The sequence below is a fragment of the Gymnoscopelus braueri genome (genome assembly GCF_963280865.1).
Source record: "Gymnoscopelus braueri genome assembly, chromosome: 6".
Lineage (NCBI taxonomy): Eukaryota > Metazoa > Chordata > Actinopteri > Myctophiformes > Myctophidae > Gymnoscopelus > Gymnoscopelus braueri.
The window spans coordinates 49427911-49452910 of record NC_137607.1 but is presented as its reverse complement, the minus strand read 5'-3'; the positions used below and the strand labels follow the sequence as shown (position 1 = coordinate 49452910).

The window sequence follows — 25000 nt, the reverse complement described above, 5'->3', positions numbered from 1 at the left end:
CGCTAGTCCGACTGAATTCCCAACGAACAGACCGACGAGTCCTCGCCGATACACAATGAAGTTTGAAGTCGATTGGTTGGACAATGCTCAAGTTTACAGGGTGGCTTGAAGGGCCAGCCTGTCTACAAACAGACGGGTACCTAGTCGCCACTTCTTGACACTTCTCGACACCTTTTCCTAATTGGCTGGCCTCTCAGCCAATGAGAGCTCGCCATCCTCTCAGACTATGGGATCTGGACACATGGCACAGCACAGCGGTGTCAGATTTCACTTACACACGCACACACGCACACACGCACACATACACACACACACGCACACACACACACACACACACGCACACACACGCACACACGCACACGCGCACACGCACACACGCACGCACACACGCACACACGCACACACGCACACATACATACGCACACACACGCACACACGCACACATACACACGCGCACACACGCACACACACACACACACACACACACACACACACACACACACACACACACACACACAGAGGCACACAGCAGAGCACAGATGTGTCAGATTTCACTTACCGGCGTGCGAGAGAGAGAGAGACAGAGACACGGCAGAGCAGAGCACAACACACACACACAAACACACACACACACACACACACACACACACACACACACACACACACACACACACACACACACACACACACACACACACACACACAGACACAGACACAGAGACAGACACATTTACATTGGTAGCCACCCTGTAAATGACACGTAAATGTCAGTGTTGTTGTTTTTTGCAGTTTGTTCAGCCTTTTTAACCATTAGGTGGTTTAATTAAACATTGAATTGATTGCACTGCTAAAAGGGTATGGGTGCTGTTTCTCATCTATTTGTACCATGTGTTAGGCTCTAGTGGTTTGATCGCTCCACCTTTACACTGCAATCATCTGTTCTGGCAGCGGAAGCAGGTGCGCGTGCGCGTGCGTGTGCGTGTGCGTGTGCGTGTGCGTGTGCGCTAGCGCGCCTGTACACATGGACACTTGCTTGCGTGGCGTGCGTGCGTGCGTGCGTGTGTGTGTGAACAGACCAGACCAGGAATATTGACAGCTTGCAGCCTTGGGCATCTCTTTGTTATTACTGTGTACAGAATTGAATGCCTCTCCATCTAAAGGTTGCTGCCTGCATGGAGAGCTCACTTTATACGATAGCTAATGTTTTCACTGCAATATCACCCTCGGCCTTGGCTCAGACAAGCGCTTTTTTTATGGTTAGCTTTCCCATCATCGCCCTTCACTGCTGCTGAAGCCCATCCGTTTTTCATTTAGCCATGCGTGGTTTGGTTTGGCTGGGTTGAATGAGGGTCATGCTTTGGCATTTAGATAGCAGTGACACTGCAAGTCTCACATGAAAATATCAAATATGTTTTCTCTTGAAAATATTGTATTCTTGTCAAGTGACACGTCACGTTACACTTTGTTACTGACCACCTCAGGCTAATCAGACTTAACCTTATTTTATACACGCATATGAAATGGCGAAAACAGCCGATCAACATTAAGAGGAAGAGGCAGAAAAAGATGTTCTATGTTTTGCCATGTGCTCATAATGTTTTTATGTTTGTGCATGCATACATGCAAGCATGTGTGGGTTGGCAACTAGAAACATTGTTTTAATCTCAGTCAGGTATCAGATAACCGGTGCTGAAGGAGAGAGGATTGCTTGAGACAGAGTATCAATGCTGATTGAATTGGACGCTCCTGAAGAAGGCATACAGGGTTATGTCAGCGATGAGAAGGCAGGAAGGAGGCTGTAGATCCAATTATATACCTGTTTTTCTCTCAGCTGAAGTCTGTGCTGTTTTTAGTGTTTTATGATCATTGTTTGTCACTGGTCAACATGTTTTTTTAAATCCTACTTTGCCTTGAATGCTTGACCAACAAACTTTACCAACAAAGCACATTTAACCACATGAACCCACATGAACATGAAATAGCATCCCTATTCTGGCCATATGTCATAATAGGCGAACATTTGCAGAAAATATCATATCTACTACAAGCTGACAACACGCCACAATGCACGTTGTGAGCTTGGCTATTTGTGGCGAAGAGATTTGGTGTCGAGGGGAAAAAATTGCAGGCCTAGTATAGAGCTCTTGGGGGACCCCGGTCAATACAGTAGCGTTTAAGTGGTTAATGTGCTTTGTTGGTATGGGGCTATACCAGTTGTGAATGTTTTATTTATTTGTATGAATATTAATTATGAATAAATTGCACTGGAAAAGCACTTACTTGGTTAAAGAGTTAAAAATAAAACCTTCACATCACCCAGCTCTTCACTTTTTAAGGTTTTGGCTTTAAAGCTTCATTTAATTACAGTAGTACTACTGTACTAACTTCTGCATGTTTCTCTGTGTGTTCTTTCTCTTTCTTCAGTCACAGATGAAGACACAGTCAAGAGATACTACGCCAAGTTTGAGGAGAAGTTTTTCCAGACTTGTGAGAAGGAGCTTTTGAAAATCAACACATTCTATTCAGGTATGTGTATTCCCCAGTTGTATTTCAGTTGATGATTGATCACGTTGTATGTGGAATACATATAATCAACCCAGACTGATATATTGTAGACTTACCATATATATTTATTTCAAATCATACAAGGGCACGATTTCACAAGTCTTGAAGTGATCAAGTGATTCATCCTTATTAGTGGAAATTTAAGAAACTAAACTAAATCATATGTAATTACATTACTCCTAGAAATGCATGATTTATTCCCACCTTAATGTGTCCAGGTAGGCTATTTCAGTGGCTACTGGCTAGTATGAGTTAGCCGCGTACCGAGCCAAATGACATCGTGTCTAATCTTGGTCCTTTGATTGAGCGTTTGCCGTGACTGTCATATTTAGCTGAGCTGCCTATGTGTATTTCAGGGTGCAGAGGGAGTCTATGTATGTCATGTAATATGAGATGGAGTCCATATATTCTGAAGTCCCTGTTTGGCTTGAATTTAAACAGTGCTTCCCCTAGAGGCTATGTGTGGAACTACAGTGTCTCTGTCTTCTCCAAGAAGGTCCAATTACGGGTGCAAGGCCTCCTCGTAGCTGGGACATTCAGATTCATTATTTCCCAAGCTCGTAATGAGCACAGGCTGAAAGATGACTTTGACCGTAAAATACATTGGAGCAGAAATCAAAGTAGACCTAGTTTGATGTTCCATATTAAAGTCAAGGAGATGCTGTAGAACTTTGTGTTTTTCCTCCTCTAATGACAAATCTTCCTGTGCTTGTCTCATCTGATTAAAGGCCGGAGGCTTGATATCCATTACCTATAGGCCAGGTTGGATGGCTTTCTTTTTTTTCTTTTTTTTTGAAAGGCTGTTACATTCTGGGATTCAAGCCAACATCCTCTTTGGCCTGGCAAACTGACCATCCATTATCTTCCCTAGTCCTGCAAATTGATTAGAGGAAACAGGATAAGGGAGAGAAGGGAATAGAATACAGAATTGCATAGAATATAACAAAGAATGGACTAGCATGGGTTTACATTGTTACACTCTGAAACATTTGACTGTGTAGGTGTAGGTTAATGCTGACAGTCGAGGCATATTTTAATAATTGTCAGTGTTTCCTCGATAGAGTGAAGGTGTGAGGCTGATATTATGTATCAAAACATAATAATCTCTCTCCACCCCTCAGACTTGTATTCTAGAAAGCAGGATTGGCAAGTTATCTGGATCTGTTTAGTCAAAATATAGGGACTCGCAAAAGATCTGTATCTGTTACTGTGGCATTTGAAACTCCTACCCTGCCCCTACAATACATTTTAAATGGGCTAGTGAAATAGTAGGTTTAAGACCCATGAATGAATAAGCTGCAACAGTTAATAACTTCCAATCTGGCGTCCCTAGTTTGGCTGTCATTATAGGCAAAATAAACATTTAAATAGCGAGCTACAAGCTCAATGCGTGTTCGTGTTGTACTACAAAGTATAAAAAACTTGATGCCATCGCTCAGGAAAACGAAACCTGGAGCAGAATCCCGCTACGATCCTCCTCACCCGTTGTGGCGATTTATTTGACAGTGTTTTGAGAGCAGGGAGTACTTAGTCAATGTATTAAGTGAGTAAAACTGTTCTTACATAGCCTACGATGTTGGTTTTATACTGTAGAGTGTGTGGTGTGCATGATAGCTACCAGCATTTTACTTTTATTGTGAGTAGCCTGTCTGCTATTGCTGAATTAAGATAATGTATTTCTATGCTTATGAAGCTGTGCCGCACACATTGTAGTAGATATATTATTAATACATTCATATACTTATTAAATAATGAATGCTGTGTTGTCTATGTATGTTGACATCATTAAAACACAGCGCCCCTACAAAATGAAACCCCACTGCACCACTGTCTGCCATACCATTGAACACTGGACACCAATGCCTGTCTATTAAAATTAATACCTTCAGGTGAGGAATTTGGATCACTCATTCAAACAGGTGGCGGCTGGAGCCTGATGGATCAAACCATGCTCCATGTGGTGGATCACTGTGGTCTTTTCGGTCCCTCAATACTAAGGCCAAGATCTTTTCACTGGTATCATAATAAACCACTCCGTTGGCACACGGTCCACGGCTTGACTTTCTCACGCCTCTGGTCTCCTTTGGCTGCTGTTGTGTCACATGTCCATTCAAGCAATGTTAAACACCACAGACACACACACACACACACACGCACACGCACACACACACACACACACACACACACACACACACACACACACACACACACACACACACACACACACACACACACAGACACTGGATGAGTCTGGCTGTGACAGACAGCATTGGTACTCACACGTGGATTAGTCTAACTTTAGACATCAAAGCAGTGCTACTATTGTGACATTCCTAGTGTGAAATCGTGTGTGTGTGTGTGTGTGTGTGTGTGTGTGTGTGTGTGTGTGTGTGTGTGTGTGTGTGTGTGTGTGTGTGTGTGTGTGTGTGTGTGTGTGTGTGTGTGTGTGTGTGTGTGTGTGTGTGTGGGGGTCGTGTGTCAAAGCAACAAAGCATGAAAATCACCATGGTCTCCTCTGTATGTCTGGGGCTTCTGCCAGCACTGAGTAGTGCAGGTTTGAAACCATACGTGGGAACACAACCAACTCATGTTTTTGCAGAAGTTCAAGTGTGATTTATGAATGGGAGGGACTGACGGGAAGGGAAGGGTGAGAGACCACAGGCTGGAGAGGACAGGCGGTGCAAATCTAATTTAGATCTGTAGGCGATGCTGTGAATGACAACTGTAATTGTTTAAAGAAGACAAGCAACTTGAATGTTGAGAGGAGAAACAAGAGTACAGAATGGTGCCTAGAATGCCTGGCTGGCTGGGAACTGGAAGGGGGGGGCGGGGCAGCATAGAGAGAATGGTGAAGGAATAATGGAATGCAGGCTAATGTCCAGGGCCTCTCCGATTCTCTCTCTCGCTCTCTCACTCTCTCTCTCTCTCTCTCTCTCTCCCTGGGTATATTGACCCACATTATGGCTTCTGATCAGGCAGTGTTTACAAGTCTGCAAACCTAATACTCTCCTTCATTCAGCTTCCTGGAATACAAGACAGGAGAGGAGAGGAGAGTAAAGAATAGCAGTTGTAGAGGAGCAAAACCCACAAAGTCATGTTTGTGTCTTTTCTCACGTCTTTCTACCTGTAGAAAAGCTTGCTGAAGCCCAGAGACGCTTCGCCACTCTGCAGAATGAGCTGCAGTCTTCTCTGGACGCCCAGCGGGAGAGCAACGCTCCAGCTGGGCTGCGGAAACGCAAGACGGTGTTCCACCTGTCACAGGAGGAGCGCTGCAAACATCGCAACATCAAGGACCTGCAGCTAGCCTTCAGCGAGTTCTACCTCAGCCTCATCCTACTCCAGAACTACCAGGTCAAAGCACATGGCACAAGCACACACGCACGCACAAACACGTTCAAGTTCATGCAAGAAAGTGTCCAAGGATCTTCAGATTAAACTGTGGAGATTCATTGTGGAACCCTTCGGAGGAATATGTTGACACTTAACTTTAGGTTTATTTAAGTATGCAAGGAGGCAATCATTTGAGCTAATTAATTTGTTCTCATTATGAGTCATTCCAAGCATGAAGCATTCCTAACTGTCTCTGTCTCGCTGTAATTGTTACTAAATTCATATAGTAATTTTTTTTTTTTTTGGTTTGACAGAATCTGAACTTCACTGGCTTCCGTAAGATTCTGAAGAAGCATGACAAGATCCTGGACACCCCCCGTGGGGCCGACTGGCGTGTTGCTCACGTGGAGGTGGCCCCTTTCTACACCTGCAAGAAGATCACCCAGCTCATCTCTGAGACAGAGGTGCACATGCACACACAGGCTCACTCATACACACACACACACACTCTACATGTTGCTATGCAATAGGCTACTGTGCATTGTTATAGTGATTTATGGGTTGAGTGCCAGTGTCACACACCAAAAATAGCAGATCTACAAGCACACAACATGTCAACATGTCTGATATGTCTGCTATTTTCGGTGTGCGACACAGGAGCGCGACTACGTGTGATTGATGTGCACCGATAATGGACAATGGACAAAGGAAACTTAGGAACACACACACACGTAAGCACACGCACGCAGACACACACTGGATGAGTCTGGCTGTGACAGACAGTATAGGTACTCACACGTGGATTAGTCTAACTTTAGACATCAAAGCAGTGCTACTATTATGACATTCCTAATGTGAAATCGTGTGTGTGTGTGTGTGTGTGTGTGTGTGTGTGTGTGTGTGTGTGTGTATGTGTGTGTGTGTGTGTGTGTGTGTGTGTGTGTGTGTGTGTGTGTGTGTGTGTGTGTGTGTGTGTGTGTGTGTGTGTGTGTGTGTGTGTGTGTGTGTCTAGCTACTTATTGGTTATTGTTATTGTGTGCTCTGACCAGTGAATTAAATGTTTGCGTGTGTGCGTGCGTGTGTGCGTGCGTGTGTGTGTGTGTGTGTTTTCCCTAGGCCCTGGTGACCACAGAGCTGGAGGGAGGGGACCGTCAGAAGGCCATGAAGAGGCTGAGAGTGCCTCCACTGGGGGCAGCACAGGTCAGATATACTGCTCATCAAACCATAGTTTGCTCCGTCATTACACCTCACTCCCAGCGTATTATTTTATTCTATATTACTGATCTATTAAACAGCTACAGAAGAGATAAGTCCAACATGGATGGCCCTAACCATCCAACTCTTAAGATGTAGGGGTGTGTGTGTGTGTGTGTGTGGGGGGGGGGGGGGGTAGGGGTGGTATGGTTACAGAGAGAACACTCTACCCTTTAGTATTGATTTTTTAAGTGTCTCTCCATGGTGGACTGACAGGATATCCCTCTAAAATAAGACAGCAGGTCTTCTTTCCCCCCCGTATCATACATTATATTATATATTACTGCATTAATTACAGGAGTTATGGAAGATAAATATTGACCTGTGCATTTCCTCCCCAGGCGTGGTTATAGGAAATGTTTGTATATATACAAGTATCAAATGGTGTGTATTTGCTAATAAATGTGTTATTATTAAATCTTAAGGAGGGATTGTAAAGGTTAACTTACATGCTAAATACAAAATCAACAGTATGATGTTTGATTCATGAATAGATATAAACTGAATGTGACAAGTAAAAGATCTTTTCCTGGTATACTGTATAGAGTTAAAGTGTCAGGAGTCAGAGGTAATTCTGGTTGTTCCTCTCTATTCTTTTGTGCCCTTTGCAGCCCGCTCTGGCCTGGACGACGTTCCGCGTTGGTCTCTACTGTGGAATCTTCATCGTTCTCGCCATCTCCTTCATCCTCACTGGTAGTCATAAGAATGAGAATTAACATTTACATTCAAAAATCCTTCCTGCCCTGTGTACGTTAGGACATTTGGTAGATATAATGTCATCTACACAGTACTGTATGTGTCGCTGGTTGATTTGTTCAAGATGAAGATGCAGGCAAAGGCAGTGCAGGCAAAGTTATGCTTAATAATTGCTTTTTGTCAAAACGATGTCTTTGATGCCTACGTCACTTTCAATCCTACTAGGTGCTGTGTTGATCCGTTACGAGAACATTTGGCCTCTGGTGAGGATCTACCGGGGTGGTTTCCTATTGATCCAGTTCCTTTTCCTGTTGGGAATCAACACGTATGGCTGGAGACAGGCCGGGGTCAACCACGTCCTGATCTTTGAAATCAATCCCCGCAACAACCTGTCACATCAACATCTGTTTGAGGCAAGAGAACATTTGTTTGCTGTTAGTGTACCTTCCATCTCCACAACGTAAACTTATCTGGAATGGAAATGAAAATGCATTAGTTTTTAGAATGAACATCGTGCATTTTGAAAGCTATATTTACATAGCTAGTAATTAGCTATGTAGATAATAGAGGCAGAAGGGTCGTGAAGGTCAACAAAACAAACCATTCAATATTTAAAAAGCATGTGTGAATCAAAACTATTTAATAAAGTTAACATTCATTTGTTACTGTGATGAAACTAACTAACTGTGCCACATGTCCCTTCCTTCTCCCCCGTCTTTGTGCTGCAGATCGCTGGTTTCATGGGTGTGCTGTGGTGTATAAGCATCCTGTCCTGTCTCTACTCTGAGTACACCATGGTGCCAATGCAGGTCAACCCTCTGATCCTCTACGGCTTCATGGTTCTCTTCCTCATCAACCCCTTCAAGACCTGCTACTACAAGTCCCGCTTCTGGCTGCTCAAACTGCTGGTCAGTCTACTCTGGTGGTTCTCAACCTGTGGGCTGGCCCCTTAATAATTGGCAAAACGCTAAGATTTTAATGATAATATAACTTTAATATTTAAAAGAAAAGTTAAAACATGTAATGGTATTTTTTTCTTTAAAACCTTGAAAGAATGACATTGTGATACAGATGAATAAGCACTTAAAGTATACTACACTAGTTCCATTGATCCAAGCCGGAACACAAGCTGGAACACAAGTGTGTCTCAAGATTGATCATTTAATAAACGTGGAAATGCCGAGAACGAGATTTTCAAGTGGGTCCTGGTCCACAAAAGGTTGAGAACCACTGGTCTATTCCACAACTACAACTTATGTTTATTTAGACATCATTTATTCGTACAACACTAGAACATGGAAGCAAAGTGATAAAAAGCAGTACGAATTAAATACTAAAACAAAGATGCCCTGTAATTTACAGTTAAGGTCAAAATAGACCAAGCCGGGCCGTCGGCCAACAATAGTGGAGTCACAGCGGCAAGGGTCGACAGTGACCCCTTCAAAAATGTCTCAGTAAATGCCGCCGCACCACGCTTTTTCTTTCTTTTTTTCTACTCAGCATAGAGCTGAGTAGAAAAAATCTCAAAATTAACTGACAGCGACAGCCAAGCTGCGGTTCATTGTTTGAATCTAGCTTCTGACCTCTAGGCTGACGTTCGACTGCAGCCGAAAATACAAACACACACACACACAACACACTCGCGCAAGCTTATAAGCTTTACATTGAAAGCACTCTGAATACTTGTGTGGGTGTGTCTGTGTACATGCATGTGTGTATTTGTCCTAATGTGTGTATGTGTCTATATGAAAATGATATCTTATATCTGTGACAGATCACATGTTTACAAACCCTCCTCTGTTGCACTCTGTTCTTTGTCTAAGCCGCGCTAGCTGTGTGGTTTGAGGCGTAGGGGGGTGGGGTGGGAAGGGGGGATGGATGGGGGGGGGGTGGCGTGGAGGGCAGAAGGGTGAGAGATAATAGAATGCAGCCCAGTCCCAGGGGATGTGGCGGCTGTGACTGTGCAATCATTACAGGCATGGATCTATCAGTATGCTGCTGCCCCGAGCTTCTCAGTCCTTCCTATTCCTCCTCCTCCCCTCCTCTTCCCCGTCTCCCACTCCCTCTCTTCTTATGCTCATACCCCTCCTTTTTTCTAATTCCCCAGCACCCCCCCATCTCCCCTCCTCCCCTCCTCCCCTGCTCCACTCCCCCTCTCTTTCACATCTCCCATCAGTCCTCCGTGGCATCCACTCTGCAGCCCTCCACTCCTGACGTGCTTTGCTAATCAGGCAGCATGTTGATTAGTGCAACGTAGAGATGCTAGAAGACCCTACACACTGATCCGTGCAGGGCCATGCACACTCGTCTCTCACGATGTTCAGTCATGATGTCTCATTGTCCTTCTTGTGTTCAGCCTCAATAGATGAGGGATGGTGGCTGTTTCATCAGACATTCTAATGGGGCTGAGGAACAAACAGTGTGCTGCAGTCGACTTGCATAACTCAAGCATGTCCAAGCGACACATGCTAGTTCACCCCCTCCTAAACAAACAGGAGCAGGAGGATAAATATTTCATCAAAGAGCAAACTGTGGAGTCCAGATTACCTGTAGTGTTTGCGGTGGAAATGAAAACCTTGCCACGAAGCAGCAGCAGGCTTAGCCTTGAGATGATCGATATGAGAGGGATGACTAGTCGATCAATACGGAATTTTGATTGACAAGTAGAGCGAAATAAGAAATTAGCTAATATATGTCAACAGAATCAATACTCAATGACATAGGTTGGTAGGGGGTTTCGGACTGGGCCAGCCAGTGTGCAAATAGAAGTCGAATGGATATAGCAGTTTTTGAATGTCAGACTTGGCCTGAGGGTAGGAGGGGGTAAGTCAAAGGAGGAAGGTACAGTAGGGATATACAGTATCACTTTTCATAGCTCCGTCAATAAACAACTCCAGCCAAAGTCAAATCCCAAATAACATGCCCAAAGGAGCCAAAGCATCTTGCAAAACACATCTATGAGAATTGCATGTCAATGACTAGAGACAGATACACCCAATGACAATTAGCATATGTGCATGTGTAGACTTGCGCGCGCACACACACACACACACACATACGTGCACGCGCACGCACGCACGCACGCAGGCACACACACACACACACACACACACACACACACACACACACACACACACACACACACACACACACACACACACACACACACACACACACACACACACACCTCAAGGTGTGCTGTGGTGTGGCGATAAGGCAGTTTAGAGGCTCTTGTGTGTTATAGTTCATTATGAGAGTTTTTTTTCTGCCCTGTTCTTCTGAAGCTGTCTGGCAATTACACACTAATTAACTGCCTCCTAATTCACTTCCTGCCTTGTTAAAACCATATAGACATGAGTGGAATTCACTCTATCACCTCATGGGATTGTTTACAAGGTGATCATCTCCTCTTTCTTCCAGCTGCCGTACCAGATTATTGACCACTTTTCATGAAACAAAATGTTTTAGCATCTTGAGATTATTGTGAAAGGTATTACAAAATAAAGGCCTAAATATTACTACAATATATACAGGCCTAATTGTAACCAACCTAACTTTCAGTAGTGTTGATTTTGACAAAAAAAAAAGATTTCGTTTTAATCATAGTCTTTTGAATAAAATGCCATTTAGTTTTAGACCTATTTTAGTCACCTGAAATGTTTTACTGTTAGTCTAGTTTTAGTGGACTAAATATCATAAGATAATAGTCGACTAAATCTACAGTTGATTTAGTTGACTAAAATGTATTTTGGTGGTGCCTTGATGGCGTCGTAAAATCAGCCAGATTTTACACTTGGTTGCATGCTGAAAATAGCCGATCTACAAGCTCACAACGCGTCGGGCTGCAACGCGTTGTGAGCTGCTATTTTCAGAGCGCAACACCCGCGCAACAGGGGCGGCCATAGCTGAGTGGTTAGTGAGCCCGCCTAGGGAACCAGCTGGCCCTGGTTGCCCCAGGTTCGATTCCAGGCTATCCCAGCATATGTGCCGATGATATGAAATTTGTCCCTGAGCAAGACTCTTAACCCCAATTGCTCACAGGTTCTCATTGGAAACAAGACCGCAAGGACTTTCATGAACGACCTGTTAAAAGGAATTATCCTTAACACCCGCAACACCCCAAACATAAAACGACTTGTCTTTTAGTTCTACTGGATCTCTTCTCCACTCGTCCCTCACTAACATTTTAGTCTAGTTTTATTTGTTGATGATTTGTCACTTATTTAGTCTTAGTTTTAGTCATCGTAGCTTACAGTAGTTCTTATTTAGTTTTTGTTTAGTTTTCGTCAGTGAAAAAGGTAGTCGACGAACATTTTTCGTCATAGTTTTAGTCGACGAAATCAACACTGACTTTCAGCGGCCCTTTTCTCCCCTTTTTGTCTCTCTCCCCTTTCTCCCCTCCACAGTTCCGTGTGCTCACGGCACCGTTCCACCGGGTGGAGTTTGCAGACTTCTGGCTGGCTGACCAGCTCAACTCTCTGGTGTTTGTTCTGATGGACATGGAGTACCTCATCTGCTTCTACATCTTTGAACTGCAGTGGAGCAACAGCAATGGCCTGCTGCCTTCATTTAACAGTAAGACATGATTAATGGGATAGTTCACCCAAAAGATAACTCCGGTAGACTCCGCTGGTCATCAAATTATTGGCTTAGGAATGGGGTCCCATTTTTATCGTTTTTAGTACGTAATACATAATACTATAATAAAACATCAATAATGAAACGCAAACAAAGACTAGTGTTGGTTTTCTTCAGGAATGCTGCAAATCATGTGGCTTTAATTGACAGAGTTCCAAGTGGGCCAGAAACAGAAAGACAGTTCAGTTTTTCGGGGGAAGGGAGTGTCAAGTGAATGAGGTTTTAATTGTTCTGGACCGATGACCTGAAGCCTTCTGCCTCCACTTAACCAATCAACATTTACACCTCTGCCTCCATGCAAGCAATTAACACAGAGCTAATGGAACCCAAATGCATGACCACACTGTGTGACTCCCATAACAATGAGCTCTCCAGAGCCAGGGAGAGAGAGAGAAGGAGAAATAAAGAGAGATGAAGTAATGAAAAAAGTGGTGAAAATGGAGGAGGAAAGGAGCCAGAGGAGAAATAATTGCATGGTGAAGGTGAAGGAATTAACATTAGGTACACTCAGCCCTTCATCTTTACCTTATTTTTTGTTTGTTATTTTGTCCACCTGCTGGGAACAGCAGTTTCTGTAAAGCTATTTGTCTGAGCTTAAATGACCATACCTGTGGTCTGACATGTTTAGCCCATTGACTGTGACTCACGGTATATTTGACATTACTGCCGACCATTTCCCAAAACATGCAGCATTTTTTTTTTTTTTTGAGGAAGTCACTATATTCAGTTAATTTCAGTTCAGTTTTAAAATCTACTTGGAAAGACTTGAAACGTGCTTGATAGATAATCCAACACACTAAATATAACTACATGTTTTTTCAAAGTAATGTTAGTGTTGCATTTTTCAACGTATTATTGCACGTGCATAGAAGATTGATTCACAAACTAAATTCAAACATCCATGACTTATTCATTTACATTTGGCCAACATTGACTCAATTAAGATAAAGCCATGGTTTACCATGGTTATGTACAATTATATAGATGAAGATGTGGATAGACAAGGACAAGTATGGTCATTTAAACTCAACATCAAAGCATCTTTTCTCCATTGTATAACTCTTTTTTTTCTTCCCCAGACCATCATGTATGCCACAGCTACTCCTACGGTGTACGTGCCATAATCCAGTGTCTGCCTGCCTGGTTCCGCTTTGTCCAATGCCTGAGGCGTTACCGGGACACCAAGAGGGCCTTCCCTCACCTGGTGAATGCTGGGAAATATTCCACCACCTTCTTTGTTGTGACCTTCGCTGCGCTCTACAGTACACACCAAGGTAGGACATATACTGTGTAGATCAGTGGTTCTCAAAGTGGGGTCCGGGGACCCCCAGAGGTCCTTAAGGGCTTTCCATGCTGTCCCCAGCAATATTAGTTGATATAGCATCAAAAAATAAATCTGCCCACTTTAACCCTATGTACGTCGGCTATTTGAAAAGCTGATCTACAAGCTCACAATGCGCTGCGATTCATACGTGAGCTTGTAGGTCTGCTATTTTCAAAAAGATTTTGACAAAATGTAAACAATTTGAATATTTTTGAAACATTTTAACAATACAAAACTTGTATGGGGGGTCCTTGGCATGAAAAGGTTTGAGAACCCCTGGTGTAGATCACACAAGAATGCATGTGATGCTGGAATGGTATTCACAAGATGAGAGGTGTGTTGTCTAACCACATGCAAACTAAATTGTGGGAGAAAACAGTGCAACCTCCGTCTATTCTGATAGTTGTAAGTGGCCCATCTACAACTCTTGCTCCTCAAACGGGATGAGTCCAATGTTGTTGCTACATGCTCTGCAACTGTTTACCTTAAGCCATATTATTGTGTAGCAAAACAGAATACATAGACTCAACAACATGTGAAGGTTCTTGGTTTACAGAAAGCAGAGGTGACCTTGAGTGCAAATTCTTGAGTCCATTGTCTGTCACAACAAGAAAGAAAGAAAGAAAGAATGAATAATTAACCACTTTAACCCCGGTGTCCCAATTTTAGACATGTCATTATAGGTGAGAATAAAATAAATATAAAAATGTGAATCTTTTGAAACCTTTTCGAAAATAGAAGATCTACAAACAAATTTGAAACCTTTTGTGGTTAAGTGGTTAGCTGGTTATGTGGTTAAAGAGAAATGGTATGGAGAGAGAAAAGTGAGCGCGGAAGAAAAACAGGGTGCAACTCCCCCAGACAGCTCCACATTTAGCCTCCGATTATTCCCAGACAGAAGTCTTATCACAAAGGAGTGCATGTACAAAGACACACGCACAGTAAAAGCATTCCCTCAGCATACAGCCTTTGCACCTTTATCTCATATAATAGTTTCACAGATAGCTCTTCATTTCAAAACAGCTTTTCCCCACCAATTATAAATGCCTCTCAGATGGCAGTTACTGTACATATTTATTTGCAGGCAAATGCCAGTTACTAAACGTCAACATGCAGTAGCCTTTTAAGATGTTAAATGTTATTCCGCAGCTTGACTTCTTTCATTTATCCATACAAATTCATATCAATAGGTTCGCTGCCAAAGCTGCTCAACACTGAGCTGATATTTGTACATAGTCAGTGAGTCTGAGAGAGAATAAAGATATACAAGAGAGGGCAACAGGTTGGAGAGTAATTTAGAGACAGAGGCGGACCAGACAGATATAATTTATAGGCTTTATATAATTCCTACTTGTTAGGAAATGCTTCCATTAACACATATCCTCTCTCCAAAGCATATTTCCTCTGGTCTGAAGCCTGTGTAGAGTGTAGACCCTTTGCTAATGGCCTCAGCTCATCTCTTATTCTGTATGAAGCTGTCTTTCATCTCACATAGTAGAAGAGAGGTAGAGACAGAGCGCTGTTTAAGTGGATAAGGAGGGAATACACACATATGCATGAACACAGACATGCACACGCATGAATACACATTCTGTATGCAGACACAGACTCGCATATGACAAGGACACGCACGCACGCACGCACGCACGCACGCACACACACACACACACACACACACACACACACACACACTAGAGAATTAACCCAGTACCTCTGCTACACTGGCATTAATGTTGCGGCTGTCATTAAGGGAAATTATTGTCCTGGGGAGATTTTAAACATTCTCTATAGAAACAGATTCATTCGCTTTAATCCATTGATTAGTTATCCTTATAGAGCGTGCCAAAAATCCTGAAGGGGGCGTCAACAAGTGTCTTTTGGTAGCAGCGGACATCTTTGAGGGGTATAAACCAGGTTGACTTAACATTGGCCAAAACAAACATGTCTGCGCTACTATGCCGCGCCCCCCCCCGTGGTGACGAGGCGTTGGCACGCTCTATATAGATATAGATATATTATGGTAGTATTATGGGCAGCAACTTATCCATTGACCCGATAATGGAAATAATGTTTGAACACTCCCCAGAATGAATTGTGAATTCAAATAAAGATGAATTAATAGTTTGCAGCAGCCCACAACATTCAGTAAGCTTGACAAATCCTTATTCAGTTAGAGGAAACTTTGACAGCATTATGACAGGTTTAGTGTCAGAGCAGATTATGGGGCCTTAACTTATATTATAGCCTCAGCGTGCCATCGTAACAGAACATCTGTCAGACAGCAGTGCAGCATCATCCCAGCTCAGTATGTCATCATGTTCACACCAGCAGGCCCAGTAGTGGGAGATGGATGGAATGTCAGTGAGTGCCTGGCAGAGCTCCCACTCCACAGCATCGCTTTATGGATGTGTCACTCTTATTGTTAACCCAGTCACAGAGCTGATGCTTCCTGTGTGACCTCACTGCTCATTCCTGGAATGGCCTGTTTTCTTTTTTTTTGCTTTACTTTTTTTTACCTCCGGGAAAAGGTTAACCATCATGCATCATAATGAATGATATTTCTGGTTGGGATTGGGTGGATGTTTTCATTAACCAGTGATTGTTTTTTGATCAGTGGTTCCCAAAGTGTTGGCCGAGGCACACTGCTGTGACGTGAGTGCCTTGGGATTTTGTGAGAACCACACATTATTAAGCACACATTAATTCTGCAATATACTGTATAAGTGAGCCTTACCGAGCCCTGAGGCCCATAGGGCGGGAGCCTATCTCCTGTTTCCTTAGCGTGAGGCAGCTTGATGTGCAAGTACATCCACATCAAGCATCAAAGACTCATCAAGACTTAGCCCAATCCGACTCTTGATGCTGAGTGCCAAGCAGGGAGGCATTGGATCCCGTTATTAGAGTCTCTGATATGACCTGGCCGGGGATCGAACCCCGACCTCCCAGACTCAGGGCGGACACTTTAACCACAAGGCCACTGAGCTGGTTTATAAATATACTGTATACAACTATACAAAAAGTTATGAATAGTTTTTTTATTTACTATATCAGTACTTTGTGCGCACTTATTTCCCAATGCAGAGGCAAATCACAGTCAATATAGGCGAAAGTGTTAAATTTGAAACTATTATTATATTTTTTTATTTTACATTCTCAACATTTTCAAAAACAGCAATTCTACAAGCCCGTAGCTGGAGCCCGTAGCTTGTAGATCAACTATTTTTGCTACCAATACACTTGTGCATTGAGATGTCGAATTGCCCGTTTGTGTGCCTTAGGGCACAAAAGGTTTGAAAACCACTGTGATAGTGACTCTATTTATATAACAGAAAGAACAAAGCTAACTGTTTGGTTTAGCCTTCCCTCAGGTGTACCGTACAGACAGGCTTATCGTGATGCAATTCTGAGCAAGCAAGCCCCAAACTTTTTGCCTGTGCCTTGTTGAGGAGTTTGAATGGAGTGTGATAAAGAGAACATATTTTTGCCCTCAAAGGAATGTTCTCTCAGTCCTTTGAATAACTGATTAGTGTTGTGGTGAGACTAATCCCAACAGATGTTCAGAGGACTCTGGTGCAGGGAGATGATGAAGGATTTTTTTCAGCGTTAGGCTCAGTTCCAAGAAGCTGTAAGATACAGGGCCCGACAGTAAGACAGCTACTTTATTCTGGATCAATACAGGCTCAGTTTTATGTACAGTGACCTGACAAACTGCTGTTTTAGATGCAGGGCTAATGCAGACATAATGCTAATTTAAGCCCTGAGGAATGCTTTCATAGACTTGCCAAGACAGGGCACATTGGAGTCTGATGTATAGGAAACAAATTTGTGTAAACATGCACAAATGCAGGGGTGCATCGATAGCCGACATCAATGGCTGACCGGATAGGGCGCGCACCACATAATGGCAACGTTCCAAATGGAGACCTCCTGGGTGGCATGTCCTTCTATTCCCCCTGTCTGCCCTCAGTTTCCTGTCTCTACAGCAAAAACTGCCAAAAAGGAAACAATACATGCTGGTACAGATCCATTATTTACTTCAGTCAGTGGTTTTCAAACTTATTGTGCCCAAGGCCCAATTCTAAAAGCACCTGTATAAAAGTTGATTCTACATCTGCTATTTTGGCGTCTTTTTTTTTGTGGGGGATTTTTTTTAGTAAAAAATACATTAAAAAGGTTTACATTTTACAGGTTTACATTTTACATTACATGCCCCAAATAGGACGCCATGTTGAAAGTGGTTAAAGTATTATTTTTATGGTATCGAAATTAGTACTGATAAGGTATAACGTTTTGTATAGTTGTATATATTGCAATAATAATGTGAGCTTGTCACAAAATCCCAAGGCACACCTGGACTTGTCTCACACACAGCACACCAGCATGTCTCATCACACTGTTTGTGAACCACTGATTTAGATATTGAATTAACCATTAGACTGACGTGTATTTCAACTTTGACATGAAGGGGAATATTAGCGTTGCAGTCCCATGGTGAAGAAAATGAGGAATACATTTGGTCAAATTACAGCAAAGGATAATTGTTATCAAAAGATGAAAGAACACATGGAGGCGTGCAGATCACCTAACGATCAGGATGGAGCATGAATCGAGGGGAGGAAAAGGAAAGAGGAAAACAAGAGCAGGAAAGGTAGGAAAACGGATTGAGACCCGCTGTAGAAAGCTTCTAGACAGGGATATGAAAACATGAAGGGATGAGGTGCTGAGAAAAGACGAAGAAGACTGTACTTTCTTCAGTAAATGTACAGCAATTTGTGGCAGGGATGTGGAGACACTGACAAAACCGATGAAGTGGCAGAGAGAGGAGTGAACGAGAGTTTGAAGGAGAGGAGAGGAGAGGAGAGGAGAGGAGAGGAGAGGAGAGGAGTTGTAATTACTACCCTGGGGCTGAACACATGTCTGCTGGACAACACTGGAATAGAGATGAGGCCAGAGCTGACAGCTTTTATAACTTCATTTCATACACTGGGCAAATCATTATCAGGTTGGAGAAGAAATTATCACACACACACACACACACACACACACACACACACACACGCACCCACATTCTTGTACTGATGTCTCCCCAGTCAATTATTCCTCTGCCCTGTCTTCATGAACTCTATTTAACCTCTACTAAGGTCACGTCGACTCCTATTCTTATGCTGCCAGTGTATTCACATGATGATACTGATACAGGCTGAAGTTAGCATCAGATAAAGAGGCATTCGCTTTGATCAATAACCCCTGTGTGCCTAGCAACAGTCTCTGTGGATACACAGAAGACGGAGTGCTGATCAGATTAAATATTGACAAGAGGGGTGAAGGTGATTGGTGATCAGTCCTGTTAATTGGTGCTTTCCAGGTGAGGGATTTTTTTTATTCTGTGTTTTGCAGAACAATAGAGCCATAGTGGATAAAGGGTAATCATCCTTATAGCAGAAATAGGTCGTTATTGTCTTTCCTTTGTGCTTGTTTGTCTCAGCGGAATGTGGGCCTGTCAAAGTTGTCTTAAATACCGTTTACCCTATTAGGTGGCTGCTTAGCTACTGTGTTTGTGTGTGTGTGTGTGTGTGTGTGTGTGTGTGTGTGTGTGTGTGTGTGTGTGTGTGTGTGTGTGTGTGTGTGTGTGTGTGTGTGTGTGTGTGTGTGTGTGTGTGTGTGTGTGTGTGTGTGTGTGTGTGTGTGTGTGTGTGTGTGTGTGTGTGTGTGTCAGAAGTTAGCTGTATTGAGCATCAGATCAATGGCCATCTCACCACTTTAACCCTTATAATAGCCCTCGTGGACAGCCAGCCTAATGTAGAGACATCAGCAAGCCCTCAGCCGTAACAGAAACTGAAAGGTTAAATGCCTCAACATTGGAGAACACTGCCGGAACAAAAGGGAGCCTAGAAAACCACATTATCCAGTGATAGATAGGTGCTAGTTTTGTTATTCAGATGTTATTTGCTTGTTCACAGATGCTATTTACCTTATTTAAATAGCTGTATGGTGTTTGCTTGTTCATAGATGCTTTGTACATTTAAATAGATATGTGGTTTGCTTGAGCACAGTTGCGCTGCTTGCTTGTCTACTGATGCATAATGTTATTTAGATACAGTAGATGCTAGGTTTGATGTCTACCTCGTATCCTAGTTATTTTGTAACACATGCATGTTTTCTTAGCACTCTTACTTGCATTTACTGACTGCTTACCCTGTTGTTACAGTAGTTGACGAGGTTTCATGCTGCGTTGCACTTTTTAGAACATCTGCTAAAGCCGTAAATTATTAAATGGTAAATGGTGCATTTATATAGCGCTTTACATAGATTGTGCATTACATTCACCCATTCACACACACATTCACACACCGATGGCGGAGGAAATCATGCAAGGCACCAACCTGCTCATCAGGAGCAATTATTAACAATTATTAGTGTGTAACATTCATTTTAGTAGTCCTTTTGGCGACACATCTCGTAGCTCCGTTGTCATTACAGCGTTTGTCTGTACGAAAATACTGCTCAAAAAGTAATACATGATCCTAGCGCCTGTGGATATTTTGGGACGCAACACAAATTACATTAAATTACATTATATATACATTTCCGGTTGGCTAAATTTCTGATGCCTTCGTCAATTTGTGTCTGGGTAGACACTCGTGAATTAATAGCGTTTATAGAAGTTGTAAAAAAAACACATTTATGTAGGTTAATGTGAAAAATATACCAGTGAAAGATTATATCAAAAATTACTTTTGTTTAATTGAAAAGTTACACAGTATGACTTTAATTAATTGTAATTGAAAAGAACACATTCAGGACTAAAGACCAATTCATACTTGGTAATGACCGCATTGCTCACCGAATATAAAGGATTTTCAACAAAAATTGTGATTGATGTTTTTCAATAAAAAATGCGTTTCTCTCGGCGAGCAACACAGCCATACTACAAAGTACAAACTAGGTTTAACTTTAATCTGTGTGTGAGGAATGTCACTGTGGCCTTTATGTCCCTAACACAGAATGGGAAGAACTACGTCTACCTAATCTTTCCACTTAGGATGAAAAGAGCCATGTCAACGTGGACACACAGCGGTTAACAGAGCACGACTGGGGGACCTTAGTGGTAATTGTCTGTTAGAAATGTCCTTGGTCTGCTCCCTGGCGTCTCTTTGGCTCTCATTAGGTGGAGGCAGTGACCATGATGGATGGGAACACGCCCCGTCTCTGTCTGCTAGCTGTTGTGTGGGTCGCTGTTGGTCACTATGTTAGACTGTAGGTGGCAAATCTTTGTCTTGCAGAGAATAAGCAAGATACATACATACATACATACGTACATACATACATACAGTACATACATACATACATACATACATACTGTACATATGCATACATACATACGATACATCCATCCAGATATATACATATGTACATGCATACAACTTGAACTCAACTTTTACTTTATTGTCAATGTCACACCACAGCTTTACAGATATAAAAAATGTATAAAAAAGCAGGATAAATTCTTTGTTGTACAAGCTCCAATCATTTGCAGGAAATTAAGGCAGAAACAATATAGAGATAGAAAGAAAAATAAATATACTGGATATACATAAAATTATTGATGAATATTTGCTAACTACAACATGCAACTTCACTACCTCTGGGAAATTACCTCCACTACTTAGACTACTTTATATTCAAATTGGCATGTGGGTCAAAACATTTCAAAGAAATGTCACAAAACGTTACAAATGTCACAAAACATAATATCCGGATTTGATTGGCCAAGCTTTGCATGATATAGTGCTCTGATTGGCGCATTTCTTTGCACCTACAATGGCAATACCAGTAAATGAATTGTAAATTTGTGTCCACAAACAGAGTTCTGTCAACAATGACTGTCATTCAATATGCAGGGGAGGCCACCTGGGTCATACAGACTGATAGCTTTAAATCAATATGTCAAGTAAAAAGAGGTCCATTGTCTGTCTGTCAAATATAAAATAAATAAATTAAACCAATAAAGAGATTACAAAAAATATTAAATGGTTTGTTCTGAGAAAATATCTTACAAGCGTCGGAAATGCTTCAAGATAGTTTCCAGAAAGTTTCCTGAAGTTTAAACAGCGAGTACAGAGATTTATACATATTTTGTGAAAACCGTGGTTCTTCCTCTCATGACGTCATCGTCATCCCAGCTGTGGGTCCCATCTTGCTTTGCAACCAGGGTTGCTGTGACTTCAACACTGTAAACAATCGCGACGATTCGCGAGGTTACCCTGTTATCTAATTATTGACACCGAGAAGGAGGCCAGCTAGACAATAACAATCCAGACAGGCACTGACTAAGAGGCACAGGCAATCTTAACCATACTGACACATACAGATGAAATATATATTTTTATCAGATTGATAAATACATATTTATCAATCCATCACAGACATAGGACACATACATAGACAGACATAAATGTATAGAACAAATACAGGTGTGCATTTGTACCGTATGTGCACACGCAGTCACACACATGCACACACACACACACACACACACACACACACACACACACACACACACACACACACACACACACACACACACACACACACACACATTTTATTCTGTTGCTGATTTGATTTCTTCAGTTTTATGGAAAGCACTTTGTAACCTTGTTTTGATAAGTGCGTTATAAATAGTTATTATTATGATACCCTCTGATGTTGGCGCTAACCCAGAATGGAACACATACACATGCATGACTGACAGCTACTGAAAACCCAGAGGATGACAAGGTGAGATCAACATGACAGAAATGTGCAGCTGCTCAACTGAGCACACAGTAATTTGACAATGTCAAATACCCTCTAATGACCTATAAAAGCCTATAAAAGCCATGCAAATATGCACAATCAGCCTATATGATCAGCATGATATGTCTTTTTTGGTACACAGTGAAATCCAGAGTGTTCAGTCAACTCTTTGTCTGTGTCCAGCTGGTCTAAATGTGATCAATCAATGCTTTTTGAGCAGCGCCCTAGTGTCTGTGGTGGGTGTGTGTGTCTGAGTGCCGTTCATTGCTCTGAGAGTTGAACCCTCCACACTGTCATATCACTAAGCCACTGATATTGCAGTGATTTAACATTCTACTTAAAAAAATATCTTGTTGAGAAGTTTTAACAAGGACATTCGTTAATGAATATTAGACTTGATGGAAGGAGGTAATAAAACCGCTATGCTCAGCAGCAATAAATCATTGCTGAGGTATATCGATGGTAATAAGGCTCCCTCTAGTGGTTTAGGTCATTATAGCAAGAGTTCTGTACCACAGAAACCCCTGATCATACAGCATTATACATTCACTATGGATTATGAAGCAAGTCTTGCATTTCAAACGTCGTTATAACATGTATATAACGACGTGATGTGACATAGCTATGTTTAACACAATGCTGCACCCCCTCCAGCTGTACATACTTTCCCCATTTTCTTAAACTGTTTTTATTATATTTTGACACTTGCTTTGGCAATGTAAACGTATGTTTTCTCATGCCAATAAAGCTCCTTTGAATTGAAATTGAGTGAAACTGACATGGCACATGTTTGTCTTTGTGCGTTCCAGAGCAGGGGCATACGGACGCTGACATGTTCTTCTACTTGCTGATCGTGTTCTCGGCCATTAGTTCTCTCTACACGCTGATCTGGGACCTGCGCATGGACTGGGGTCTGTTTGACGGTGGAGCTGGAGAAAACACCTTCCTCAGGGAGGAGATTGTTTATCCACACAAGGTAGAGCTATATGTTAAAGCATCTATACATCACACACACGCACACATACATGTACACACACACACACACACACACACACACACACACACACACACACACACACACACACACACACACACACACACCACGCACGCACGCACGCACGCACGCACGCACGCACACACACACACACACACACACACACACACACACACACACACACACACACACACACACACACACACAGACACCACTGTCGCCAGATTTTGCGAGAGAAATAAGCAAAGAGGTCTATGAAAACAAGCCCAAAAGAAGCAACTAGGCCACATGAGCACTTGAAACATATACATTGGCTATTTGAAAATAGCTGATCTACATGCTTGTAGATCTGCTATTTTCAAAAGACAATCTTCAAAAAAAGTGAAACATTTTGAATACTTTTTATAACATTTTAACAACACAAATCTGGTATGGGGGTCCCTGGCAGAAAATATTTTTAGATGGGGTGTCGGTGGACAGATACATATTCATTTGGGGGTCCTTGACATGAAAATGTTTGAGAACCACTGGTTTAAACGACATTAGGAAACACGCCCAAATAAGCAACTACACTTTAGAAACAAGCCCAAAAAACCGCAACCCACAACTGCCAATATTTACAAGCGACTTTACTGAAATGTCTGCTTATAATAAGCAGACAGGGCAACACTGACAGGCACACATAACATCTCTCACTCTCTCTAAATGTGTCTCTCTGTTGTGTCTAGGCGTATTACTATTGTGCAATCCTAGAAGATGTCATCCTGCGTTTTGCCTGGACCATCTCTCTCTCTCTGACCACCATGACCAACATCCCCAATGTGGGAGACATGGTAGCTACTGTACTGGCTCCTATGGAGGTTTTCAGGTAGGTCCCATCAGTGGTGGAAGACTTTTTTACTTTCAATACCACAATATAAAAATACCTATTTTCAAAGGTCTTGGCATCACAAGTTACTGTAAGCAAATGTATTAATATGTTTCAAAAATAGCAGATGTACGATCTCACAATGCGTTGCATCGTGATGCGTTGTGCTATTTTAGAATAGGGATATAAAATAGGGATTCATTAGTAATATTTTGATCATTTAAATCTGCAAAGTAACGTCACTAACTTGTAACTAAAGTGTTCAAACAATATTTGCCTATGTGGTAGAGTAGAAGTATAAAGTTTTGAAAGATGGACATACTCAAGTAAAGTAAAAGTACCTCAAAATTATACTTCAACTATCAGGTAATGATGCAAGTCGGGAACGATGCAAGTTGGAAATGCATGCCCCCCACCCGGTTATGCAATACCCATTGTAAGAAGACCCGTTGTACCCGTCTGTCTGTCTGTGTCTCTTTTATGCCCATATACGGATATTTCTGTATCTGTGTCTCTTTTATGAACATATATGGAG

At 42.2% G+C, this 25000-nt stretch overlaps 1 protein-coding gene across 3 annotated transcripts in view; it reads left to right on the top strand.

Moving 5' to 3' along the window:
• The window catches only part of xpr1a (xenotropic and polytropic retrovirus receptor 1a), a 93481-nt gene that overhangs the window by 67290 nt on the left and 1191 nt on the right, over window positions 1–25000 (top strand). Inside the window, exons 3-13 of one of the 3 annotated variants that reach the window (XM_080430018.1) lie at window positions 2425–2526; window positions 5696–5916; window positions 6210–6359; window positions 7012–7095; window positions 7761–7842; window positions 8071–8258; window positions 8574–8753; window positions 12252–12420; window positions 13563–13757; window positions 23413–23579; window positions 24326–24465. In XM_080430018.1, coding sequence (XP_080286144.1) covers window positions 2425–2526; window positions 5696–5916; window positions 6210–6359; window positions 7012–7095; window positions 7761–7842; window positions 8071–8258; window positions 8574–8753; window positions 12252–12420; window positions 13563–13757; window positions 23413–23579; window positions 24326–24465 — 1678 coding nt within the window. Of the gene's footprint in view, window positions 1–2424; window positions 2527–5695; window positions 5917–6209; window positions 6360–7011; window positions 7096–7760; window positions 7843–8070; window positions 8259–8573; window positions 8754–12251; window positions 12421–13562; window positions 13772–23412; window positions 23580–24325; window positions 24466–25000 lie in introns of all 3 variants that reach the window. The other 2 variants (XM_080430019.1, XM_080430020.1) reach the window with 2 other exon arrangements.